This window comes from Mesoplodon densirostris, chromosome 1, assembly GCF_025265405.1.
Source record: "Mesoplodon densirostris isolate mMesDen1 chromosome 1, mMesDen1 primary haplotype, whole genome shotgun sequence".
Lineage (NCBI taxonomy): Eukaryota > Metazoa > Chordata > Mammalia > Artiodactyla > Ziphiidae > Mesoplodon > Mesoplodon densirostris.
The window spans coordinates 168,250,170-168,277,137 of NC_082661.1; the positions used below are offsets into that span (position 1 = coordinate 168,250,170).

The following is a 26,968-nucleotide window of genomic DNA, read 5'->3' on the forward strand; positions in this document are numbered from 1 at the left end:
TTATGGGAAGGAAAACATACATAAGAGAATGCAAGAGAATACAAGCTTTTGGGTAAGTCCTGACTCTCTCTGGGCAGTGTACATTCTAGTACATTGGATCTCTCTGTACTATTTTCATGGTAATTCTGCAAATCTAAACCTATTCTGAAATAGTATATTAAAAAATAATAGTCACTAATTCTGGATTCATACCCGAGTTTCCATTATTTTTTAAAATCATTCATCACTGTTCTTTTTAAAGATCAACATATACAACATGAAGACAGGTATCACAGACTGTATTTGGAAATTGGTCCATATTTAGAAGAGCAAATGGGTAGAATAAATACAGGTCCAATGTAAAGCAATTACATGTTGGTTTGGATTTCCGACAAGCTGTAGGAACAGAATCTGTGCCAAATTCTCAAGGCCTGCATACGTTCCAAGAAACCAAGGAACTTAATATTTTTATCTGCATTTCTTATTTTAACTGTAGATTATGTCATTTACATAAATAAGATACCTCTACCAAAGTTATGTGGAGTAAATATATATGTATATACACATACATACTTATATACATATATATGTATATTTTTAATTCTACCTTATTAGCCCCCAAAAAGCAGTGCTTTTGGCAGAAGGTTTGGTTTCTTGGCAAGGTAAGTGTAGGGCATATTCTAGACGTGCATACTAAATGGTGAAGCAAAGTAGATTTTACAGTATTCATACTTCATATTTGGCTAAAACCTTGATGGGTAGCAGGTAAAAACACTATAAAAGGAAATTGTTTGGTTTTTTTTCAATGAAAGGCTAGATACTAGTTGATAATGTTTATGTCTATAGCAGTGACCTCTCTTTTCAGAAGAGTTATTAACCCCTTAGTGACAGGCAAATGTTGAGCCATTAATTCTGGCAGGCAATCAAAAGTGCAAAGAACACAGAATGTTCATGATCACAGAGAGGAATGATCACTATGTGCATCAAAGATAAACCACACACACACATGCATGTACACACTGTACACATTCACCACAGGCTACAAAAGATTGAGAGTTACTTATGGAAGTCTGATGGACACAATTTGCACAAAATCCCTCTGCCTGGAGCTCAGACTGAGTACTGAGCTCAGCACTTTAAAGAAAGACAAAGTACTTCCTCTGAGAAGTAACCTTTTAACACTGAGAGAAATGGTCTTACTTGCTTTTGAAGTAGAATGCTGCACAGAACATGCCCACGATGACAATTCCAAAGATGATACATGAAATTGACAGCACCTGCCTCTGATAAACTTCTTCACTCTCTGTGAATTTGAAAAAGAGAAGTAGAGCAGATGTTAGCACGGCACAGCAGAGGCAATCTCCGTCCTCATACTTTTGAACTGGTAGGAGCCTTTCAAAGCAAAGTTTTGTTCCTGTCATGAATAGGAAAACATGAGGATGTTATGATTCAGTTTCTTTGCAAAGGTCTATAGGACAGTTGTTTTTATTTATTTTTTGTATGTGCACGGCTAAATCAGAACTCATACACAGATACCACAATTATGAATCTTATTATCAAAATATATTTCATGACTTGAGAACATACTGGGAACATACATTTTAAAAATTATGGTGGGACCTGAAATAATCTGCTATCAGAACTTTCCTATGCTAGTGATGACTTCCAATTTATGTGATACTGATGCCACTGCATTTTCTGATTTTGTCCCTGGCCATCAGTTTCCCATTCATCCACCCATTACTATGACTGACATCATTAATGAAAGAGAACTTCAATATACATGTGAATATTTACTCATTCCTCAATACCAATGATCTGGCACAGTAACCTCAACCTCTACTACCAAGGTCATATCTTAGAGCATCTTACATTGCAAAAAGTGACAAGAATTCAAAAACAAGCATTTCACTTTTCAGACATTGACATTTACACTTCTAGCTCGTTTTCTGAAATACGTCTACTGAAACAGTTCTTCCATCTCATCAAGACCTTTTTATCCATAGATCTCAGAACTTTCTTTCTGTTAATTATCCTCCTCTTGTCTTCATTTCTCTCTTTATACAGCACAGAGACTATAGTCTTTCCCTTTCTTTTCTTCCTTCCTTTCTTTCTCTCTCTCTCTTTCCCTTCCTTCCTTTCTCCCTCCCTCCCTCCCTTTCTTTCTTTCATTCTCCCTCTCTCCCCCTCCCTTTTTCCTTCCCTTCCCTTCTTTTCATTCTCCCTGCCTCCATCCCTCCTTCCCTCTCTCTCTCCTTTCCTTCTTTCCTGAGATCATGCACTATATCCTCTCTTCAGATATGACTGTACATTTTAAAGATTTTTCCTGCAGCAGTGTATTGGGAAACAATGTATTAGAAGAACTATCCTCTCTTCTCTCCCCTCTTAGGCTTTATTTACATTTTCAATGTCTTTATTAAGACTGGAGTATCAAAAAACAGAAAGTAAACTTAAGAGAAATACCACATTATCCACATTTCTGATTAAATGAAAAGGGGCAATCGTGTGGCCCTAGCAAGCCTTGGTTGACATTTTAAATTTTGAAAGGTTCAAATTAAAGAGATAAAAAAACCTGTCATTGAGACCTAGTTTGGGCATCTTGCCATCTTAAAGAATGTCATCCTTTCCATCCACATCTGTAAGCTCATTAAATCTTCCAACTGAATTTGGAAACAAGTAGATGTACCAACTTATAAAGAATTCCATTTCACTTAATTGCTGTGAGTTGATGACTCTAATGGAATAAGCATGATTTACATATAATAATCTACCCCACCCTGCTTCTGCCAATAAAAAGAACTGCGAAAATGGTGGATAACAATACCTATTAAAACAAAAGAAATAAGACTGTATCCACTAAACAATGATCTCCGCATAACATCTACTGGGTGTTTTTTTTGTTTTGTTTTGTTTTTTTGTTTTTTTGCGGTATGCAGGCCTCTCACTGTTGTGGCCTCTCCTGTTGCGGAGCACAGGCTCTGGACGTGCAGGCTCAGCGGCCATGGCTCACAGGCCCAGCTGCTCCGTGACATGTGGGATCCTCCCTGACCGGGGCACGAACCCGTGTCCCCTGCATCGGCAGGCGGACTCTCAACCACTGCGCCACCAGGAAAGCCCTTTGTTAGTTTTTAAAGCTAGTCAGATATAGCCTGGGGGAATGCATAAAATCATTTCTGAGTTCAAAATTAAGAGTGAAATTAAAACTCCAAAGACTGCGAGTGGATTTATAGACCCAGGTGTAGTTACCATGATGGTGTTCTCAATGCCTTTGATTCAGAGTGCTACACAAGAACCAGCACACTGAGGAGCAGGAAGCAAGGGGTTGGGAGTCTGGCAATTTTGGATCTGACTTTAATTTTAGCCACCTTTCATATGAGTAACCAAAAGTATACTACTTTACCTTTATAAATTTCAATTTTCTGTCTAAATAAAGGCAATGATATGAAATGCTGACTGTAATAAATATTATAACAAGGAGGTATATAATCCTACAAAATAATATAATATGGAAAATTGACCTAATCACAGAGACCAGAGATTTTAAGTATAAAATAGGATCCAACTAGGCAAGAAGAATGGGGATGGGCAAAGTGGTCCAGGAAGAGAAGACAGCTTGTGCAAAGGCCCTGTGGTAGGAGATAAAATGGCATGTTCAGGAATCTGGAAGTTATTTACCCTACCCCAGGGCCTTTGCACAAGTTATTTTCTATACTCTCCCAGCTTAGCGGAGCAGCACGGAAACAACAGGAACATGGTATACAGTGAACATGTCTTTACAATAGCAGGAAGGTACTGAAAATTTTGAAAGAAGAGGAGTGTGATGTGATAATATTTACACTTATTTTTCCTGCAATTTACAGAAAAGATTAGAAGGGATAAAGTAAATGCTGAGTCCTGTTAGAAGGACATTATATCAGCGTAGACATGATGGATGTTTCTACGATAGTAGTAACAACCATGGTGGACAGTAAACAGAAGTGAAAAGCAGTTAGTTTTTTTAAAATAAATTTATTTATTTTTGGCTGTGTTGGGTCCTCATTGCTGCGTGCGGGCTTTCTTTAGTTGCTGTGAGTGGGGACTACTCTTTGTTGAGGTGCACGGGTTTCTCATTGTGGTGGCTTCTCTTGTTACGGAGCACAGACTCTAGGAGCACAGGCTTCAGTAATTGTGGCTCGCGGGCTCTAGAGCGCAGGCTCAGTAGTTGTAGCGCACGGGTTTAGCTGCTCTGCGTCATGTGGGATCTTCCCTGACCAGGGCTCGAACCTGTGCCCCCTGCATTGGCAGGCAGATTCTTAACCACTGAGCCACTAGGGAAGCCCAGCAGTTAGGCTGAAAATACTTAAGGGACCAGACAAGGATGCTCTTAACTAAGATGGAGCTTATTGGAGGGGGATCAGACTTGAAAGGAAAGATATCAAATTCAGCTTTGGAGTTGGTGAGTTTTAAAAGCCTATAAGATAGCCAAGTGGCAGTGTAAATTAGACATTTACATGTATAGATCTGGGTTAAGAGGAGGAGACAGGGTTCCGGATAAAAATATTTGGGGTTATGCATACACTGAAACCAAGTGTGTTGATAAGACAGCCCCAAGAGAAAATATAGAGTAATAAGAGAATCTTAGGCATTCTATTCTAAGATAGAGCTTTGAGAGACTCCAAAATTTCATGGAAGTGTAAGACAAGGATCCTGCAGAGGGGATTAAAAAAAAAAAAAAAGGAGCAGCCAATCAGGCAAGAAAAAATAAATAAATAAAAGGAAAATAAAACAAACAACAATAATAAAACCTGATACTGCCATGGAAGAAAAGATGCAGGGGATTTTTTCTAGAAAAATAGGCTACTAAATGCTTCTAAGAGGCCAAATAAAACAAAGTCCTTTAATTTAGTGACGTAGAGGTTGCTGGAGAACCTGCATGAGCAAGTTAACGGAACCATGAAGGCAGCCCCCGCGGCTCCCTGGGTCCTCTGTCATGCATATCCCACGTACTGCAAGGTAAATGCACTTTCTCCAAACCTACCCTGTCTTCTACCACTTAGCCTGGATTTAGGATCTAGAATTACAGCCCAACTCCTGAAAGCAGAGAATGCCTTACTTGTAATGAGGCAACCATGAACTTCACTGTACAGAAGTTGTGAGGATTGAGTGAGTTAGAATATACAGAGTATTGCAGTGCCTAACTTGGAGTAATCATTAAGTATTAGTCTGAACCAATATAAAATTTGCCATGGGGGCAATAAATGGCTGGACATTGGCCGTTTAATTTGGTTCTATCTAATATATGGTAACTGTTGTTATTATTCTATGGAACATCAATATTTTTGCATTCCATTTTTTAAAAACCCAGATTATAAAGTCATTTCTGAGGGCAAAACCAATCTTTGGCTCGACAGGAATTGGTAAAGTGTGTTTACACTGTCTCCCAACTCTGTTCCATTTTCTCTTCTGTGGTGCACAGGACTCGCTCCTCTCTTTTTTTTTTTTTTTTGGTTTTGTTTTTTTGTTTTTGTTTTTGCAGTACACGGGCCTCTCACTGTTGTGGCCTCTCCTGTTGCAGAGCACAGGCTCCAGACGCGCAGGCTCAGCAGCCATGGCTCACGGGCCCAGCTGCTCTGCAGCATGTGGGATCTTCCCAGACTGGGGCACGAACCTGTGTCCCCTGCATCGGCAGGCGCACTCTCAACCACTGCACCACCAGGGAAGCCCTCCTCTCTTTTTATATGATCATGTTTCATATTATAAAGGTGGAAAAAAGAGAAGGTAATAACATTATGGTGAATTTTCGGAAACTGACATTGGACCAGTGGAAAGAATCCTTTTGGCAGGCAGCCTGGCCCAAGACTCTGAAAGACACCAGTGCTGCCCTATGCTAACCCCACTCTTCCCCTGAACCCACCTCACTCAGGGAGCAGTGTGGTTGGCCAGTGTTACCCCTTGGTTTAAACACCAGCTACAACTGTTCTTATCTTCTTTCAACCATTGTCTTTATCAATAATGGGGAAAATACTACATATTTCACATATTTGTTTACAGATTCAATAGGAGAGCACAAATAAAGTGTCCATCTAGTGGCATGTAATGGATACACAAAATGCCAGTTTCCTTCTTTTTCCCTTTTTCTCCTGAAGCCAGTGTTGAAGCAAAAAAACAAAACAAAACAACAGGCTTTTAAAATACTTTACTTCTCTAATGCAAAACTCACCTTACCCACAGGCAGTCAGTGACTTGCTGACTGTCAGTAGTTGTTGGAGGAATATTGAGGGAATTTATTTTACTGTCGTTTTATTTACTGATCATTCCTTGCACTTTGCTCTTGTTAACTGAATTTTTCTACTAGTAGTTTTGAATTTCCTATCCAGATGTTTTAGCAGATGAAATTCATGTGATCCTCCTTGAGGAGGGGCTCTGTCTTTTACATTCTTCCCCAAACAGACTCTCAGTTTGCTCCTGATCCCCAGAGACCCAGAATCCTTGGAAAACCTGTGGGTACAGCACTGTTTGCTAAACCAGACAGCTTACAGTTTAGGTCTTAGTATGCAAAGCTGCCTGAGGAAAATGCTTTTGGAAGCTGTAACTCTCTTTAGACTGCTAAAAGTCTCTCTGTGAATACTTGTTAAACTCTACTACATTTAAAAAAAATTACGCCCACAGAAAATCATAGCTGCAGCTTTTATATACCATTTCCCTCTGGTTAGCTCTACGTTAAGGATAGAAGTGTGGGTGACCACATCCCTGTATATGTGAAGGAATGGGAAATGTCCTAAAAGGCAGCTCCACATCCCCTCCAAGTATGGAGCCCTGGGATCCCACTGCCTCTTGGGAATCATTCCTATGTACCATCAGTTTTAATTAAGTCTGTAAGAGATAAAACTCAAGCATGATTTCCTGAAATGTGTTGACATCCAAGTAATGTGAAGCTTAAACATGGACGGACACACACACACACACACACACACACACACACACACACACACACACACCTGTAAGCCTGTAAGTCATATACAGGAGCAAGACTTTTCTGCCTAGACCACCTCATCGTCAACATATGCAAATAAGACCCTTTGTGATGCCACCAGTAGGTGTCAGTGCAAGCATGATTACTCTGATAGTTCATTATGAAAGTCAACCTAGCAATATCACCAGGGCTCCTTCTTATCCAAGTATTCATTATCGGAAGCCCTGCAGATAAAAGTCTACAAAGAGGGCTTCCCTGGTGGCGCAGTGGTTGAGAGTCCGCCTGCCGATGCAGGGGACATGGGTTCGTGCCCCTGTCCGGGAGGATCCCACATGCCGCGGAGCGGCTGGGCCCCTGAGCCATGGTCGCTGAGCCTGCGCGTCCAGAGCCTTTGCTCTGCAATGGGAGAGGCCACGACAGTGAGAGGCCTGCGTACCACAAAAAAAAAAAAAAGTCTACACAGAGAAGCAAAGTCATTATAAGACAACAAGTTCACTAATGATCCCACCATTTATGAAATTAGTCTTCATCCTAGTTTTCCTCCCTGCCTAATTCTAGCATTTATTTCTATTCATCAAGTCAACCTCATAATCTGGGTAGGTCAGTCTCTCCCTGATTGTAAGCCTATGAATTTTTGTCATAATTTTAACTGGATTAAGTTTAAGTGGATTTATTTCAGTTTTCATTATTCTTAGAACAAGAGAGCCTCCTCCCAATTTTGTTCTTAAAAACCAACAAATGTTGGAGATAGATTAAAATATTAGGAGCTTACAAGGAACTGCAAATGAACTGTGATCAGGAAAGAGAATGAAAGGAAAGAGAATATTTAGAATGTTAGAAACTGGGATTTGCACTTTTCTTGAAGTTGAAGTTGTCTTTTCTTGAACTTGAAGACAAAAATGAACAAGCGCTCAATGGCCTGATTACTGCACTATTAAAGAAAAAAAAGTATTTCATTAAGGCGAAAGAGGTCCTGAAGGCAAATGAAATGGGTCCTCACCTTGAGATCAATGAGATTAAACACACACTGGCAGGAAAGGGCAGTGAGAGAGTACATGATGAGAATATCAGGAAGACTGAACAAGTGACAGCCTAGCCTCAAGGCAAGGATCTCCAAGAATGCTGCTTGGCAGAGGGGACAGGGGTCCAGCCCAACCATCTGAGTGCAGAGGAGCTGAGATGACCAGGAGGTACTGAAATGCTCCATATCTTTAGCGTGGTGTTATTTCTACCTGGAAGCCCCTTCCTCTTCCCTACTTGCAGAACTCCCACCATTATGGGTTGATTTGTGTCCCCCACTGCCCAAAGATTTTGAAGTTCTAACCCTAATAACTGTAAATATAAACTTCTTTGGATATAGCATTTTGCAGATGATCAAGTTGAGGTCATTAGGATGGACCCTAATCCAATACTACTGTGTCCTCATCAAAAACAGAAATTTGGACACAGAGAAACACGTACAGGGAGAACGCCATGTGAAGATGGAAGCAGAGTTTGGGGTGATGCATCCACAAGTCAAGGAAGGCTAAAGATTTCCAGGAAACCACCAGAAGCCAGGAGAGAGGCAGGAACAGATTCTCCCTCACAGCCCTCAGAAGGAACAAACCCTGCCAACACCTTGATCTTATACTTCTAGCTTCCAGAACTATGACACAATACTGACACAATACGTTTCTGTTGTTTAACTACCAATTGGTGGTACTTTGTTATGGGCAGTCCTAACAAACTAATATAGCCAATGATCCATAAATACTATCAGAATAAATACTATACAATGTAAGTACTATCCAATCTGAAAACTCTTCTCAAGGGCCCATTTGCATTCCTTTTGCATCTTTCCATAACTGCATTGTCTTGTGTCAAAGATGCACGTATCTGTTTTCCCACAGCCCAGTCTGAGAGCCCTCAAAGGCAAGAGCATCTTCATTACTGGACCCTTGCACCTGGCTTGTGCTTGCTCTGTACAAGGGAGGGTATTCAGTAGGCTTTCGTTGGACTCAACAGCTTCTGGGTTGGATGTCTAATGATATTTTACTGGTTAGGCCCTCTGCCTGGTGAGGTAACAAAAAGAGGCAACATTTTCTAAGAAAGGGGTCCTTTTACCCCAGGGATTCATTCTGTTGCTCTTCACCATCCACTGTGGCAGGGCATCATTTAAAATACTGTGAAAAAGTAAAATAATTACTTCATAATAAAATGTTAACTTTCAAAATTATATTTTATCTTATTTCCATACAAAGTGATTTGAGATGAACATTATACATAAAATTTGATATTTAAGGGGGAAATAACAGTTTAAATTCATAAACACATTTATTGTCAACCTGTAATTTCCTTTTCTTCCCACACAGTCCCCACCAAATATAAACCTTCTCATAATAATCCCTTATCTCTCTCCCTCCTTTCCCAAACAGTACAGCTCTGGCCGACTATAGATAAGTGAATGCTATAAAACACATAAGAAAAAAAATGGAAAGCACTGGGTCTTCCCATTGGTATGCTCAACATGCACTGGCTTTCCAAGTGCTATTTCTCCCACAAATAAATTATAAGTAAAAAGCAAATTCAATCAAAATAAATCTATTGGTGAGTTTACAATGCTATCATAAAACCAGTCTTTGACTTCTGGCTTCAGGGTTAAAGGGTGTGAGAACTCAATTTTTTCTGAACCTGTAATAATTGTCCCCCAATCCATACTAGTAATCCCAGTTTTTATCACTTAGGATTCACTGTTCATTGGCAAAGTTACATTCTAAGAGCAAGACATGTGACTTGGAATGATAACATGCTACTTTCTTGACAATGGGGAGAATCTGACCTAGTGGTTTATAGGTCTTTTACTGTTTGACTTGTTTTGATGGAGTGAGAAATCGAATCCACTAAATCCATTTAAATCTTGCTTCAGAGAACACTCAGGCCCAAAGTAACACCCAACCCTTCCCAGTCTGGTTTAATGGATCTCCACCTCCCTCAGCCAGGTGAGATATAAGTTAAAGTAATCTTAACTCCTATTGCCTTAAATATTAGGGGTGACCTGGCATGATCTATAAGCATCATCTACAAAGTCAGCTATTTGCACAGCTACTTAGGTTGATAGCCTTGTAGCTATTTGCACTTCTCAGGCCCATGTTGTTAAGTATCCCATCAGGGGCTGTCCTGAGTCAGGTTGGGTACCAGACAGCAAAGCTGAGGCCTCTGCACTCTAGGCAGTGGTTCTCTACCCTGGCTATAGCTCTGAAATAACTGCAAAGTTTTTCAAACACACCTGTAACTGGGCCCTACCCCAGAGCCGGAGATCTGAATTTCCAGCACTGTGACTCTAGATTTGTATTTGTTCAAATCTACTTAAGGCAGCCAAGACACAGTATAAGAAGCAAAACACAAACAAACAAACAAACAAAAACAAAAAAGGAAAAATTAACTTTAGTTATAAATTTTATTTACCCAGCATATTGAAAACAGTATCACTTCAACATGGAATCTCTATTAAAAATATTAGTAAAATGTCCATCAACAGATGAATGGATAAAGAAGATGAGGTACATATATACAATGGAATACTACTTGGCCATAAAAAAGAACAAAATAATGCCATTTGCAGCAATATGGATGGACCTAGAGATTATCACACTAAGTGAAGTAAGTCAGAGAAAGACAAATACCTTATATCACTTATATGTGGAATCTGAAATATGACAAAAATGAACTTATTTATGAAAACAAAAACAGACTCACACACATAGAAAACAAACTTATGGTTACCAAAAGGGTAGCAGGGGTTGGGGGGGAGAGAAATTAAGAGTTTGGGATTAATATATACACACTACTATATATAAAATAGGTAAACAACAAGGATCTACTGTATAGCACAGGGAACTATACTCAATATCTTGTAATAACCTATAATGGAAAAGAATCTGAAACAGAATATATATTTATATAAAACTGAATCATTTTGCTGTATACTTGAAACTAACACAACATTGTAAATTAACTATACTTCAATAATAAAATAAAATAAAAAGTTCACAAGCGCTGATGTCAGAAAGACCTGCATCAAGTGATCCTTCTGTCATTACAAAACGTGACTTTTTAGTTTCATCTCTTTTACCTAAACAAAGGGCAGTAGAGGGTAATTATGGATATACAATAATCTTATGCTGTAGCTATCCATGTCCTTCCTTCCCAGTTAAGTTAAAAGAAACAAATTGTCATCCAGCGGTGATACCAACAGGAGCTTGGTGACAAGTTTATTTCAGCATGGAGTAAGCTACAGGATCCAAGAAGATGACAGGGTTAGTTCCAAAAGGTAAGTACAGTAATGGTTTGACAGAGGCAGAAGCAACAGAGGATAATTGCAAAGAATCTCTGGAAGATATATCCAGAAGCAAGATAAACCACACATGACCCATAAGGAAAGTGATTCAAGCATCTGGCTATAGCTGAATCAAATAGATTTTAAGGTATCTGGAAAATTCTCAAGTCTCTGTGGTGTTTATGTATATAATCTTCAAGAAAAATACATAGAGAATTCAAGTTTACTCTGTCTTAGCCATATCATAGCAATCGTTCTTGTCTTGTAACAGCAGTTGTATCCAGAGAGCTGCAGAGTCTGCTGTCTTGCCCACATGTCCATTCTTGCTTAGAGAAAAATAAATATCTTTTGGCGTTATGGACTGTAATAACCATGTCTTTTATTTTCTATTTCTGTTGCTTTGACGTCTGGGTCTTGCTGACCCTGAAGGGACGGCCCCTCCCAGGATTAGCCGATTCCTAGAGGTAGTATGCTACTAGCTTATGAGTGTACTTTTCAAATACAAACCAACCAATTCAGAGAGCACACTCCCAACCACCACCTTATCAGGCTCTCACACTTTGGGCTAATGTCCATCTGTCCCAGTCACTCCAGGCTCAGGTACTAGACAACTAAGGACAGTCCCCATGCCCCAGAGTCTGCTGAAATTATTCAAACTAGCGAATTCTAAGCCTACTAACCCTGCCTCACCCACTGCTTCCTGTGGAGGCCATAAAAAAGGCTTTTGCCCACAGTTCCTCCTTCTCCTGGGCCTCCTGACACAGCTGGGTATTCCTTCATGGGTCCCTGAGAGCAGGCTGTGGTCCCCCTGCTTGGGAATGTGAATAATAAACTATCTTCTCAATGGCAGTTGTTTCATGCTCTGTTGGCCTTATTATTTCTCAAATTTTCTATTAATACACTATGTTTTGGAACATAGGCTATTCAAACGAATGTTTTAAAAGGATTGTGTGACATGCTAAGGAATTGTAAATACTTCAAAAAAGGCTGAACGTTTGCTTTTCTAAAGCAAAAAATAGCTGCTTAGATCAATCTAATGGAGTAGCCACTACCCATTGGAATAACTCATAAGGGCTTCATCTCTGAACAGGATTAAAATTTATTAGCAGAAGTTACTGTCTGTGTCTATTGGAGTCTCTCCTGCATCCCATATCAGACACTGCTCTAGAATTATACTTTGGCTATAAAGATAAATAAGGTAGAATTCTACAAGTCCTGTATCTAGCTGGTAAGATGGGCATATAAAAATAAATATGAAACATTGTGGTAAACGTTTATGAACTATGAGCAGAGTGATGTTTTCAAGTTGAGTAGTCCATACTACCCAAGGCAATCTACAGATTCAGTGCAATCCCTATAAAAATTCCAATGGCATTTTTTTTTTACAGAAATAGAAAAACAATCCTAAAATTCATATGGAACCACAAAAGACCTTGCATAGCCAAAGCAGTCCTTAGAAAGGAGAATGGAGCAGGAGGCATCACACTTTCTGGTTTCAAATTGTACCACAAAGCTATAATAATCAAAACATTATGGTATTGACATAAAAATAGACACATGGACTGATGGAACAGAATATTCTGCCTGTGTATGAGACTGAGTAAGTGACAATGAAAACTCTGGAGAAGACATTAGGAACAGTTGCCTGAGTGATTGTGCAAGGGAGGGACACCACACTTCTATCTACTTCTGACAATCACCTGAAACAATGTAAGAAACCTAGTGTGTGCACGACATGGTAGATGATTCCTCCCAAAGAGCAAGATACAAAAATGGGCATAGCTTTATTCACACTGTCTATACAGCATGTGAGTCCCAAGCACTGGGTAGAAGTGCTTTGACTGCTCCCTGCATAACAGTGTCATGAAGGTTCTCACCCTGCTCAGCTTTCAAGAAACAATCATTTAATGTCTGTTGTTCTTCCTTCTGCATCACCCTTTCACCAAGTCTCACAATATTTCTGGCTCAGTGACCTTCTTTCCCCTGAGAACTGTGAGAGTTGCACTTTTTCCATTTAGAGCATATGATTTGCTCAGTTGCAGAGCAGGGGTCTCAGGTAGTGTCAGACCCTCTACCTTGAGCTTGCTGGACAGAAGCAGCCAGTGTTTTCTGCATCATCTGATCCTACTGAATTTGACTCTGTTCACAGACAGAGGGCTGCATTGTCAGAGGGTGGCAATGCAGCCCTCACTCACTCACACACACACACACACACACACACACACACACACACACACACACCCCTCCCTCTAGTTTGGGGCAGTGGCAAATCCAGCTACCAGGTCTGCATATTCTAAAAGATACGAATGTCCAAACCAGAGTCCATTCAGTTGAAGAGCCCAATAACTTTGAGCAGAACATCACAGCAGCAGGACAATTGTTGGCATGTCCTGCTTAAATTTACAAAAAAAAAAAAAAAAAAAACCAAAAAAAACAAACAGGTGACATCTTCATCCAATTAAAGAGTTTACCCAGTTTTCATTGTTGTTGTTGCTAAAGACATTTACAAGTTAAACTTGTACACAGGATAGAAAACAACTCAAGTAATTGTCATGGCACAAAGAAGTATCTGAAATAGTTTTCAGGAGGCTATCACAGCTATACTTACAGCCCTATTCATATTCTCTTAAACATATTTCATTGCTTACCTCATTAAGTGGAATTGAATAACATATGCACTCCCTTCCAGAAAAGACGGTCCCTCTGCATCAGGGATAGTAGGGGAAGCACATGAAGGTGGGGGTAGAAATGCAGCAAGACTGCCCCCAGGACTATTCTCCATTGAAGGCAAGGGGACTATGAAATACGGTGTGCAGAGATGAAGTCAGAATTACAAAGCAAGCAGGCTCTCCTACTAAATCATCAATTCCAAATAGTCACTACAGAGGGGAAAACAAAGTACTGGCCACAGAATGAAAACGATGGGGGTGGGGGTGGGGGACAGGTGAAGGAATGAAGAGGAGGAAATGGAACCTGGAATGCTACTGCAGGGGGCTGGGGAACATCCCTGTGGTCCTGCCCATGGACAGAGTGGGAGTTAAGACTGTAAACTGATTGAGACAAATGTTCAGCTATGATCCTGTAGGCAGGATAAAAACTGAGAATCTTTAACTTCATTTTAGAGATGAGGAAACTGAGGCTCAAAAGGTTAATATAATAACTTAAGAGTAACAGACCTGGATCCCAAACTCATGCCCCATGTCAGATAGTCCTGCATCCTTTGCTTTTCCTGCATCTCCCCTTTCTCCACGCTTGAGGAAGCCAAAAGGGAAACCATGCATTCTTCCTCCTATACCCAAAGGCTGACTGAACGGGACTCCCCTGCAAACTAAAACTAAGCAAAAATAGAAACATAAACCAAAAAAGCATTTTATTAAAAAAGCAAACACGAAACATGTAGTCGAGGCTCACAAGGAGCTCAAAATAAAACAGAAGAGGCAATGTCCATTTAACAATGCAATAAAAGAAGTTTCAGGACTTCCCTGGTGGCACAGTGGTTAAGAATCTGCCTGCTAATGCAGGGGACATGGGTTCAAGCCCTGGTCCGGGAAGATCCCACATGCCATGGAGCAACTAAGCCCGTGAGCCACAACTACTAAGTCTACACTCTAGAGCCCATGAGCCACAATTACTGTGCCTGTGTGCCACAACTACTGAAGCCCACGCACCTATAGCCTGTGCTCCACAACAAGAGAAGCCACGACAATGAGAAGCCCGTGCACTGCAAGAGTAGCCCCCGCTCGCCACAACTAGAGAAAGCCCAGCAACAAAGACCCAACACAGCCAAAACTAAATAAATAAATTAATTAATTTTAAAAAAGTTTCAAAAGAGAAATGGAAGCTGGGATGGAAAGTGAGGAGACAGGAACTGCTACTTGTTAATATTGAATGACCCTGAGGCAGGCACTCTGAGCAACATGTAATTAGCTTCTTTCTGCCCATGTTCGAAGGTCTGGAGATCTCAAGGGACCTTCCCAAAGTTAGAAGGTGAAAGGTAGAATCAAGGAACCAACCCAATTGTGTCTGGCTCCAAAGTTTAAGCATGTCTTGCTTCATTATCTGCTTCATTAACATTTATTTAATTAAAGTCTTGAAGTCACTAAATGGTAAGCATCTCAAAAATAAGTTTATGAAATAAGGGATGGATGAATATGTACATGAAAATCACTAAGTTTCCTATCCCTGCTGATGGAACAGGTGTGGGATATAATGGAAAATAGATCAGGCATGACGTTAAAATTTTTAGACTGAATTAAAATTGGGTGGGATTGTCATTTCAGGAGAAGAGAGGACAAAGCAGTTGGTAGAGGGCATGTGAGTTTGCCATCCTCCCCCTCACTTCCAGGTAACTGTACATTTTGTTCTTCTGCCTGGGATGTCCTCCTTGACTCTCTCATCTCCTCCACCAAGGTAGAAGCATATCATTTAGCTTGAAGATTTCCACGGGGAGGAAGTTTTCCCTTATCTCGTGCTCCCACAACTCCCATGGTGAGGTTTCCATTTTATGTGTTTCTGGAGAACCCAATGGGGTAATCTCCATTATGTCAGTTATCACATTGTGTTACAGTCCCTTGGTGAGTTATTTATCTTCACTTTAATCTGCAAGTTCCTGGGAGCTTTACTGACTGTTTTGTTCCTGTTTTGCTCTGTGTTGTTCCAGAAAATACGGAAAAGCAACATAATGTGAATGCTCTCAGCTTGGACTCTGAACTGGCACATGCAAATAGACTGCAAGGATGTCTGAGAAACCAGGACCCTGTATGCTTGAATCTGTAGACAACAAACACAATCGAGTTCCTTGGAGGGATCCAGATAAGGCAGATCATCCACCCTATCACTGGGTTTGTTCAGATCCAAACACATACTCATGTGTGTTTAGACTGAGATTACCCTGGAATTCTCAGCACTCCTGAATTTTACTTGTAAAGGGATGATTCTGTTTATAATTTTCTGTTCACTAAACATCCCTTCTTAAACTTTACTGACATTGCTAATCATGGTAGGTGTGTCATGACATAACTTATTCCTATGTAACAAATATTATCTGAAATATTGTAAGGAAATTGCTACAAAAGGGGGAATTGTGAAAGAAAAATAACAGGCATGCAGGCTCTAACAATAGTGCTGGAGGAATATAAGGACACTCTCTTCTTTCCACTTTCCCTCAGTATCCCCTGCCACTCACACAAGCTATCACCTTCAGAAGAAAGTTCACACAGTGATATTCCTGGATGAAATCAGCAATTGTGAAAAATCTAAAACTACAGGGAAGCTCATGCCCCCAAGGAAGAGATGTGCAGAAATTCTGGATGCCCTGCTGCCTCTACGTGCTGAGACAGCTCAGGCAGGAGGTCCACATGAGCTGAAATATGCCAAAATATTGTTGTCTTATACACAGAAAAGGTTCATTCTGTTGGAGTCAAATACCACATTGATCACTTATGACAGATCGAAAGCTACAGTAACCAAGGAAGAAAGACAAACTTGTAAAGAACTATTGTTGGAAGAATAAGTAGCTCACAGTTGGAATAAAATTCATCCTGTAAATAAGCCCATAACATACATCTCTACCATCTGGGAAGAGAAATCTCATAGCTGGGGATTGGTTTTTTTGTTTGTTTGTTTTGTTTTATAATTAATTTATTTTATTTTTGGCTGCGTTGGGTCTTCGTTGCTGCACACGGGTTTTCTCTAGGTATGATGAGAGGGGGCTGCTCTTCATTGCGGTGCGTGGGCTTCTCCTTGCAGTGGCTTCTCATTGCGGAACACGGGCTCTAGGTGCACAGGCTTCAGTAGTTGTGGCTCATGGGTTCTAGAGCACAGGATCAGTAGTTGTGGCGCACAGGCTTAGATGCTCCATGGCATGTGGGATCTTCCCGGACCAGGGCTCGAACCCCATCCCCTGCATTGGCAGGTGGCTTCTTAACCACTGCACCACCAGGGAAGTCCCCTGGGGGTTGTTTTAAAATTTGCTTTTTGAAAGGTAAAATGGTGGTAGCATCCCCCAGGACTTAGAAATGACAGCCAGGTTTTGGATAGAGTGGCTCAAAAACAAAAACAACTTCATTTTAGGAGAGAACAACTGAGTTAAGACAGTTGTGAAGAGTAGACATATATGTTCTGATACTCTCCCACCCCCACATTATCATTGGAGCATCTTATAGGTTTGGCAGGAGAGAGCTTTATCATTTTGATTTTCAACAAAATACCTGTGCCTAAGCAGACATGCATGCTATGTGTTACAGAAGTACCATTCTTATAATTTCTAGGAGAAAACATTCCATTTAACAATACTAGAAATTTCCCCCAAATGCATTTGTTGATGTTTCTGAGGCATCCGTTCTCTTTTAGGGCAATTCATGCTTTGTCTCCACTTAATAGACCCTGAATGGCCTCACAACAGAGGACCTCCCATGCAATACTGTGGAAATAAGTCATCTCAGGATGAGTGAGCTCTGCAATACAGCAAAAAGGAAATACAGAAAAGCAAAATGAGTGTAGGGTGTGAAGGGATGTGAGCACAGCATAAGTGCACTTGTGCTGGCAAAGATCAGGGATCAGCAAAGGACAATCCACAGTCAAATACAGCTGGATGGTCCATTTTTGTAAATAATGTTTTGCCTGAGCCATCATTTGTTTATGTATTGTCCATGGCTGCTCTTGTACTGCAAGGCAGAGTTGAGTAGCTGCAGCAAAGTACACAAAGCCTGAATATTAACTATTTGGCCCTTTACAGGAATATTTTCCTAATCCCTGGAGTAGATAAAAAGAAATTCAATGAAAAAAAAGTACTCTGTCACAAGAGGTACAATAAAAATTTAAATAATGTCTCAAATTAATATTTTAAAATATTTGTTAAAAAATTCTAAAACAGCCCCTTAAATTGTCAAAGAATAACTTTAGTTCTTTTACTGTGCTGGGTAAACATGGAGTCTATCAGCCAATGGAAGCCACCTCCCTCAGCATTGGCTAACAAAGGCCAATGTGCCTTCTATGACTAGAGCTTGGGGATTCAGCTTTTAAAGCAAGAGCCTTGAGGTTCAGTGGGGGGCCCTGAGAAGATGCAGATAGCAGGGTCCTGTGATTGGTTTAGGCACAAAAGTTCAGCTGATGCTGATGAGATGGGCCAACAAGAGTCTTTTCCAGAAAACTAAACTGGATACCAGAAGGAGAGGTCAGTTAGGAAAGAGAGCAAAATAGGAAAGACAAAAAAAAAAAAAGGATCAAAGAGAGACAAAGGGCAGTTGAGTCATGTTAAATGGATGTCCAATCCAAAGGGGGATCCACCTAGAATTCTCACTAGTCTGAGAGGAAAAGTATTTTCTGATGAGTAGAGCCACACTTTAACATTATTCCAGACTCTGAGAAAGGCCAGGCCTCCAGGTCAAAATCCCTGTGAATTTTAATTTTTTTCCTTATTTTTCCCTATTGCATTTATCAGTGTCTCCAGGGTTTTTGTTTTGTTTGTCTATTGGTTTGTTTGTTTTGATTAAAAGAGATTAAGAAGCTGAGATTGAAATGGGAACAACTTCCTGTGAGGAAATAATTACTGGGCATAACAAACTATCCCAGACAAGATGGCTCACCCTAAAAAATATAAAGAAAAGCAGAGAACAATTTCAGGGGTGTGATACTTCGTGGGCACACAAGCAACTATCACTTTTAACAAGCTTTTATTTCTTTGGTTACCAGAATGTTCCCTAAGGTAGTCGGAGCCTGCAGACCTCAGTTATAAAGCTGGCTGGTGCAAGTTAATCATAATGTGGTAGTTTGGAGTCAATAGCATGCTTGGTATATAAGTGGATGAATGACTTTTAGTTAGAAAGTTTTTCAAACTTCTACATGAATGATCTGCCTGACTGCTTGAATCTCCTGAAAATATTCAGCTGCCTGCCCCTGCTTATCCTGCCACCCTCAATATTTTTGCTAGGCTGGACTGGCCCCCAAAGGGGGCACATGGCTGTCCTCTCTCTGGGAAAGCCTATGGCAATAGGACATATCCCCAGTTCAAGCTGCTGGTTCTGCACTGTCGAATGGCAGATAGGTGCATTCTTACTCCTCTGACCAAGCAAGGAATGATTTCATTTTCCTAATCATATATAGGTTGCAAATAACAGCATCCACTTTTCCCAGCCCTTGGGTGTGCCTGAACTCTATGTGAGTGACAAGAAATAACTTTTGGCTAGGGGATCTTCTTGTTTCTCCATGACTGGGACTTAGGGGGGCAGGAGGTGGCATGAAAATGTGCTTGAGTGTTGTTCCTGTTATGTGTAGCTGTGGCCTCTGTGGAAAGATGCCACTGACAACAACAGTAGCAATGGCAAGTATAATGGGAACATCTATTGATCGCTTACAATACAAAGCTCTTTGCAGGTGCAAAGTTCTTCAGCCCTCTCTGCAGTTCTGGGGCCATTATTAACCTTATTTGCACTTGAAGAAATTGAGGCATGCAAAATCTAAACTATATGTTCAAGTTCAAATAAAAAATAAGTTGTCTCAGACAATCGGGCTCTAGAACCCATGTTTTTAACCACTACAAGTTACTGCCTAGCTGGAGAAAAAAGACATCTTCTTCCTTCACCTTTGTAACTAGAAAATCGGTCCCTAATCAAACTAAAATAATAGTGGACAGGTGGTAGGGTAGGGTGAAAGAGACCATACTTTGGAGTCAGAGAGTCTTGGGTTAATATCAGTTCTACCTTGGATTAAGCAAGGATAATTTTAAGGACATCCCTTGTACTCCCCTAGCCTCAGGGCCCTCGTCTGTAAAACAGGGATGTCAATAGCTTCAGTGCAGGGTTTTTGTGAAGATAATAAAATAATGGATGCTAAGTCCCCAAAATATAGTGTCTTATACATAATGAGTAATCACTCTCAAAAGTAGGCTTTTTTTTTCCTTTCTAAAGCATTAGGTCTCTTTAACACTATGGAGGAGTGTTTATGGAAGACCTTTGTTATTATATAACAGAATAAATAATCTCATGAATTGCCTGAGCTATTCAACAGCCAAGAATTCTCTTTTGAAAAGCTGAGGTGAACTAACTGATGAACAATCATTGCAAGTAAACACTGGAACTCACCAAAAAAGATACCCTATATCCAAAGACAAAGAAGAAGCCACAATGAGATGGTAGGAGGGGCACAATCACAATAAAATCAAATCCCATAACCATTGGGTGGGTGACTCACAAACTGGAGAACACTTATACCACAGAAGTCCATCCACTGGAGTGAAGGTTCTGAGCCCCACGTCAGGCTTCTCAACCTGGGGGTCCGGCAATGGGACGAGGAATTCCCAGAGAATCAGACTTGGAAGGCGAGCAAGATTTGATGGCACGACTTTGACAGGACTGGGGGAAACAGAGACTCCACTCTTGGAGGGCACACACAAAGTAGCATGTGCATCCGGACCCAGTGGAAGGAGCAGTGACCCCATAGGAGACTGAACCAGACCTACCTGCTAGTGTTGAGGGTCTCCTCCAGAGGCGGGGGTTGGCTGTGTATCACCATGAGGACAAGGACACTGGCAGCAGAACTTCTGGGAAGTTCTCCTTGGCGAGAGCCCTCCCAGAGTCCGCCATTAGGCCCACCAAAGAGCCCAGGTAGGTTCTGGGGTTGGGTCGTCTCAGGCCAGACAACTAACAGGGAGGGAACCCAGCCCCATGCATCAGCAGACAAGCAGATTAAAGTTTTACTGAGCTCTGCCCACCAGAGCAAAAGCCAGCTATACCCACCAGCAATACCTCAAATCAGGAAATTTGCACAAGCCTCTTAGATAGCCTCATCCACCAGAGGGCAGACAGCAGAAGTAAGAAGAACTACAATCCTGCAGCCTGTGGAGCAAAAACCACATTCACAGAAAGATAGACAAGATGAAAAGGCAGAGGGCTATGTACCAGATGAAGGAACAAGACAAAATCCCAGAAAAACAACTAAATTAAGTGGAGATAGGCAACCTTGCAGAAAAAGAATTCAGAATAATGATAGTGAACATGATCCAGGACCTTGGAAATAGAATGGAGGCAAAGGTCGAGAAGATGCAAGAAATGTTTAACAAAGACATAGAAGAATTAAAGAAAAAACAAACAGAGAGGAATACAATAACTGAAATGAAAAACTGGAAGGAATCAATAGCAGAATAACAGAGGCAGAAGAATGGATAAGTGACCTGGAAGACAGATGGTGGAATTCACTGCTGCAGAAGAGAATAAAGAAAAAAGAAAAAAGAATGAAAAGAAATGAAGAAAGCATAAGTGACCTCTGGGACAACATCAAATGCAACAAAATTCACATTATAGGGGTCCCAGAAGGAGAAGAGAGAGAGAAAGGACCTGAGAAAATATCTGAAGAGATTATAGTCAAACACTTCCCTAACATGGGAAAGGAAATAGCCACCGAAGTCCAGGAAGTGCAGAGAGCCCCATACAGGATAAACCCAAGGAGAAACATGCTGAGACACATAGTAATCAAATTGGCAAGAATTAAAGACAAAGAAAAATCATTGAATGCAGCAAGGGAAAAATGACAAATAGCATACAAGGGAACTCCCATAAGGTTAACAGCTGATTTCTCAGCAGAAACTCTACAAGCCAGAAGGGACTGGCATGACATATTTAAAGTGATGAAAGGGAAGAACTTACAACCAAGATTACTCTACCTAGCAAGGATCTCATTCAGATTCGATAGAGAAATCAAAAGCTTTACAGACAAGCAAAAGCTAAGAGAATTCAGCACCACCAAACCAGCTTTACAACAAATGCTAAGTGGGAAACACAAGAGAAGAAAAGGACCTACAAAAACAAACCCAAAAGAATTAAGAAAATGGTAACAGAAACAAACATATCGATAATTACCTTAAACGTGAATGGATTAAATGCTCCAAAGAAAAGATACAGGCTCACTGAATGGATAAAAAAACAAGACCCGTATATATATGCTGTGTACAAGAGACCCACTTCAGACCTAGGGACACATATAGATTGAAAGTGAGGGGATGGAAAAAGATATTCCATGCAAAAGGAAATCAAAAGAAAGCTGGATTAGCAATACTTATATCAGATAAAATAGAATGTAAAATACAGAATATTACAAGAGACAAGGAAGGACATTACATAATGATCAAGGGATCAATCCAAGAAGAAGATATAACAATTATAAATATATATGCACCCAACATAGGAGCACCTCAATACATAAGGCAGCTGCTAATAGCTATAAAACAGGAAATCGACAGTAACACAATAATAGTGGGGGACTTTAACACCTCACTTACAACAATGGACAGATCATCCAGACAGAATATTAATAAGGAAACACAAGCTTTAAATGACACAACAGACTAGACAGATTTAATTTATTTTTATAGGACATTCCATCCAAAAACAGCAGACTACACTTTCTTATCAAGTGCGCATGGAACATTCTCCAGGATAGATGACATCTTGGGACACAAATCAAGCCTTAGTAAATTTAAGAAAATTGAAATCATATCAAGCATCTTTTCTGACCACAAAACTATGAGATTAAAAATCAATTACAGGGAAAAACACATAAAAACACAAACACATGGAGGCTAAAGCATATGCTACTAAATAACCAAGATATCACTGAAGAAATCAAAGAGAAAATCAAAAAGCACCTAGAGACAAATGACAATGAAAACATGACGATCCAAAACCTATGGGATGCAGCAAAAGCAGTTCTAAGAGGGAAGTTTATAGCAATACAATCCTACCTCAAGAAACAAGAAAAATCTCAAATAAACAAACTAACCTTATGCCTAAAGGAACTAGAGAAAGAAGAACAAACAAAACCCAAAGTTAGTAGAAGGAAAGATATCATAAAGATCAGAACAAAAATAAATGAAATAGAAACAAAGAAAACAATAGCAAAGATCAATAAAACTAAAAGCTGGCTCTTTGAGAAGATAAACAAAATTGATAAACCTTTAGCCAGACTCATCAAGAAAAAGAGGGAGAAGACTCAAATCAATAAAATTAGAAATGAAAAAGGAGAAGTTACAACAGACACCACAGAAATACAAAGCATCTTAAGAGACTACTACAAGCAACCCTATGCCAATAAAATGCACAACCTGGAAGAAATGGACCAATTCTTAGAAAGATATAACCATCTACGGCTGGACCAGGAAGAAATAGAAAATATGACCAGACCAATCACAAATAATGAATTTAAAACTGTGATTAAAAATCTTCCAACAAACAAAAGTCTAGGACCAGATGGCTTCAGAGATCAATTCTATCAAACATTTAGAGAAGAGCTAACACCCATCCTTCTCAAACTCTTCCAAAAAATTGCAGAGGAAGGAACACTCCCAAACTCATTCTATGAGGCCACCATCACCCTGATACCAAAACCAGACAAAGATACTTGAGAAAAAGAAAATTACAAACCAATATCATTCATGAATACAGATGCAAAAATCCTAAACAAAATTTTAGTAAAGAGAATTAAACAAAACATTAAACTTATCATACACGATGATCAAGTGGGATTTATCCCAGGGATGCAAGGATTCTTCAATATACACAAATCAGTCAATATGATACACCATATTACCAAATTGAAGAAGAAAAACCATATGATCATCTCAACAGATGAAGAAAAAGCTTTTGACAAAATTCAAAACCCATTTGTGATTAAAATACCCTCCAGAAAGTAGGCATAGAGGGAACTAAGCTCAACATAATAAAGGCCATATATGGCAAAACCACAGCCAACATCGTTCTCAATGGTGAAAAACTGAAACCATTTCCACTAAGATCAGGAAGAAGACAAGGTTGCCCACTCTCACCATTACTATTCAACATAGTTTGGAAGTTTTAGCCACAGCAATTAGAGAACAAGAAGTAAAAGGAATCCAAATTGGTAAAGCAGAAGTAAAACTGCCACTGTTTGCAGATGACATGATACTATACATAGAGAATCCTAAAGATGCCACCAGAAAAGTACTAGAGCTAATCAATGAATTTGGTAAAGTTGCAGGATACAAAATTAATGCACAGAAATCTCTTGCATTCCTATACACTAATGATGAACAATCTGAAAGAGAAATTAAGGAAACACTCCCATTTACCATTGCAACAAAAAGAGTAAAATACCTAGGAATAAACCTACCTAGGGAGACAAAAGACCTGTATGTAGAAAACTATAAGACACTGATGAAAGAAATTAAAGATGATACAAACAGATGGAGAGATATACCATGTTCTTGGATTGGAAGAATCAATATTGTGAAAATGCCTATACTATCCAAAGCAATCTACAGATTGAATGCAATCCCTATCAAATTACCAATGGCATTTTCTATAGAATTAGAACAAAAAATGTTAAAATTTGTATGGAGACACAAAAGACCCTGAATAGCCAAAGGGGTCTTGAGGGAAAAAAATGGAGCTGGAGGAATCAGACTCCCTGACTTCAGACTATACAGCAAAGCTACAGTAATCAAGACAATATGGTACTGGCACAACATGAGAAATATAGACCAATGGAACAGTATAGAAATCCCAGAGATAAACCCACGCACCTATTGTGAACTAATCTATGACAAAGGAGGCAAGGATATACAATGGAGAAAAGACAGTCTCTTCAATAAGTGATGCTGGGAAAATTGGACAGCTACATGTTAAAGAATGAAATTAGAACACTCCCTAACACCATACACAAAAATAAACTCAAAATGGATTAGAGACCTAAATGTTAGACCGGACACTATAAACCTCTTAGAGGAAAACATAGGAAGAACACTCTTTGACACAAATCACAGCAAGATTTTTTTTGGTCCACCTCCTAGAGTAATGGAAATAAAAACAAAAATAAACAAATGGGACCTAATGAAACTTCAAAGCTTTTGCACAGCAAAGGATTCTACAAACAAGACAAAAAGACAACCCTCAGAATGGGAGAAAATATTTACAAATGAATCAATGGACAAAGCATTAATCTCCAAAATATAGAAACAGCTTATGCAGCTCAATATCAAAAAAACAAACAACCCAATCCAAAAATAGGCAGAAGGCCTAAATAGACATTTTTCCAAAGAAGACATACAGATGGCCAAGAAGCACATGAAAATTTGTTCAACATCACTATTTATTAGAGAAATGCAAATCAAGACTACAATGAGGTATCACCTCACACCAGTTAGATTGGGTATCATCAGAAAATCTACAAACAACAAATGCTGGAGAGGGTGTGGAGAAAAGGGAAGCCTCTTGCACTGTTGGTGGGAATGTAAATTGATACAGCCACTATGGAGAACAGTATGGAAGTTCCTTTAAAAATTAGAAATACAATTACCATATGACCCAGCAATCCCACTACTGGGCATATACCCAGAGAAAACCATAATTCAAAAAGACACATGCACCACAATGTTCATTGCAGCAGTATTTACAATAGCCAGGACATGGAAGCAACCTAAATGCCCATCGAGAGACAAATGGTTAAAGAAGATGTGGTACATATATACCATGGAATATTGCTCAGCTGTAAAAAGGAATGAAACTGAATCATTTGTAGAGACGTGGATGGATGTAGACTGTCATACAGAGTGAAGTGAGTGAGAAAGAGAAAAACAAATATCATATATTAACACATATATTTGGAACCTATAAAAATGGTATAGATGAGTGGTTTGTAGGGCAGAAATAGAGACAGAGATGTAGAGAACAAACATATGGACACCAAGGGGGGAAAGTGGCAGTGGCGAGGGGTGGTAGTGTGATGAATTGGGAGATTGGGATTGACATATATACACTAATATGTATAAAATGGATAATTAATAAAAACCTGCTCTATAAAAAATAAAATAGAATTCAAAAGAAAATAAATAAAGATAATTAAAAAAAAAAGGAAAGAAAGAAAAGCTGAGGTGCTCATGACCTCAGAGAACTGTTTGGACCCACCAAGTTGGAGAAACTCAGTTTCATGAAACAGTCCTATTTTCCAAGCTTCATTGAGTTAAAGTGAAGAAGCTTAAAATATTTAAAATATTATTCTACCAGGCAGCTTTGAATGCTAGTGATCTGGAAGAAAGAAGGAATATCCTGTGCAGTGTCAACCTAGAACTTTTAATTGATATATTTTTTTAAAAGTCTGAAATATCTATTTCAATATGTAGAAGACTTCAAAAATCATATATCAGTATAGTAAATAGGTAACATCATAATTATTTGCCTGATTTCCTCCCTCTTCTACCTTCTGTTTTTGGTAGACCCATTGGATCCCAACCTCCCTACCCCATGATCACTACCACCACACAGACTGATGGTTAATCCTGACCCAGGCTTGGGAGCCAATGCCAACTAAACTTGGAGGGTCACAAGGGAGCATTTCAGGGCACTTAAGTTACTGATTCATTAAACATCGAGTCCACATATTGATGGTCCAGCCCCCTTGGACTAGGCCACTGAGTATGAGTGTCAAAGTGCAAATGTTCCTCTCTAGTTTGGTAACAAGGTTCCTACCTTGACATTTATTCAGTGTTTTCTACCTTTCAGTCGAGAGAAATCAAGCTCTTCCTAATGACTTTTCCTCACCATCTTCCCCTACCTTTAACAAGTATACTTGTGCATGTGCACCCATGCACACACACATACCCCACACACAGAAACACAAGGGAAGGAATGTGGGGGAGGGGGAGAGAGAGAGAGAGAGAGAGAGAGAGAGAGAGATCCTAATCCTCAATCCATTTTTAC

General features: G+C 39.7%; 1 protein-coding gene across 4 annotated transcripts in view; it reads right to left on the reverse strand.

The window, feature by feature from the left end:
• The window catches only part of NRG3 (neuregulin 3), a 1,101,798-nt gene that overhangs the window by 43,718 nt on the left and 1,031,112 nt on the right, over positions 1–26,968 (reverse strand). For all 4 annotated transcript variants that reach the window (XM_060091635.1, XM_060091627.1, XM_060091619.1 and 1 more), the window contains exon 5: positions 1,180–1,282. In XM_060091635.1, the coding sequence (XP_059947618.1) occupies positions 1,180–1,282 (103 nt within the window). The remainder of the gene's footprint in view (positions 1–1,179; positions 1,283–26,968) is intronic.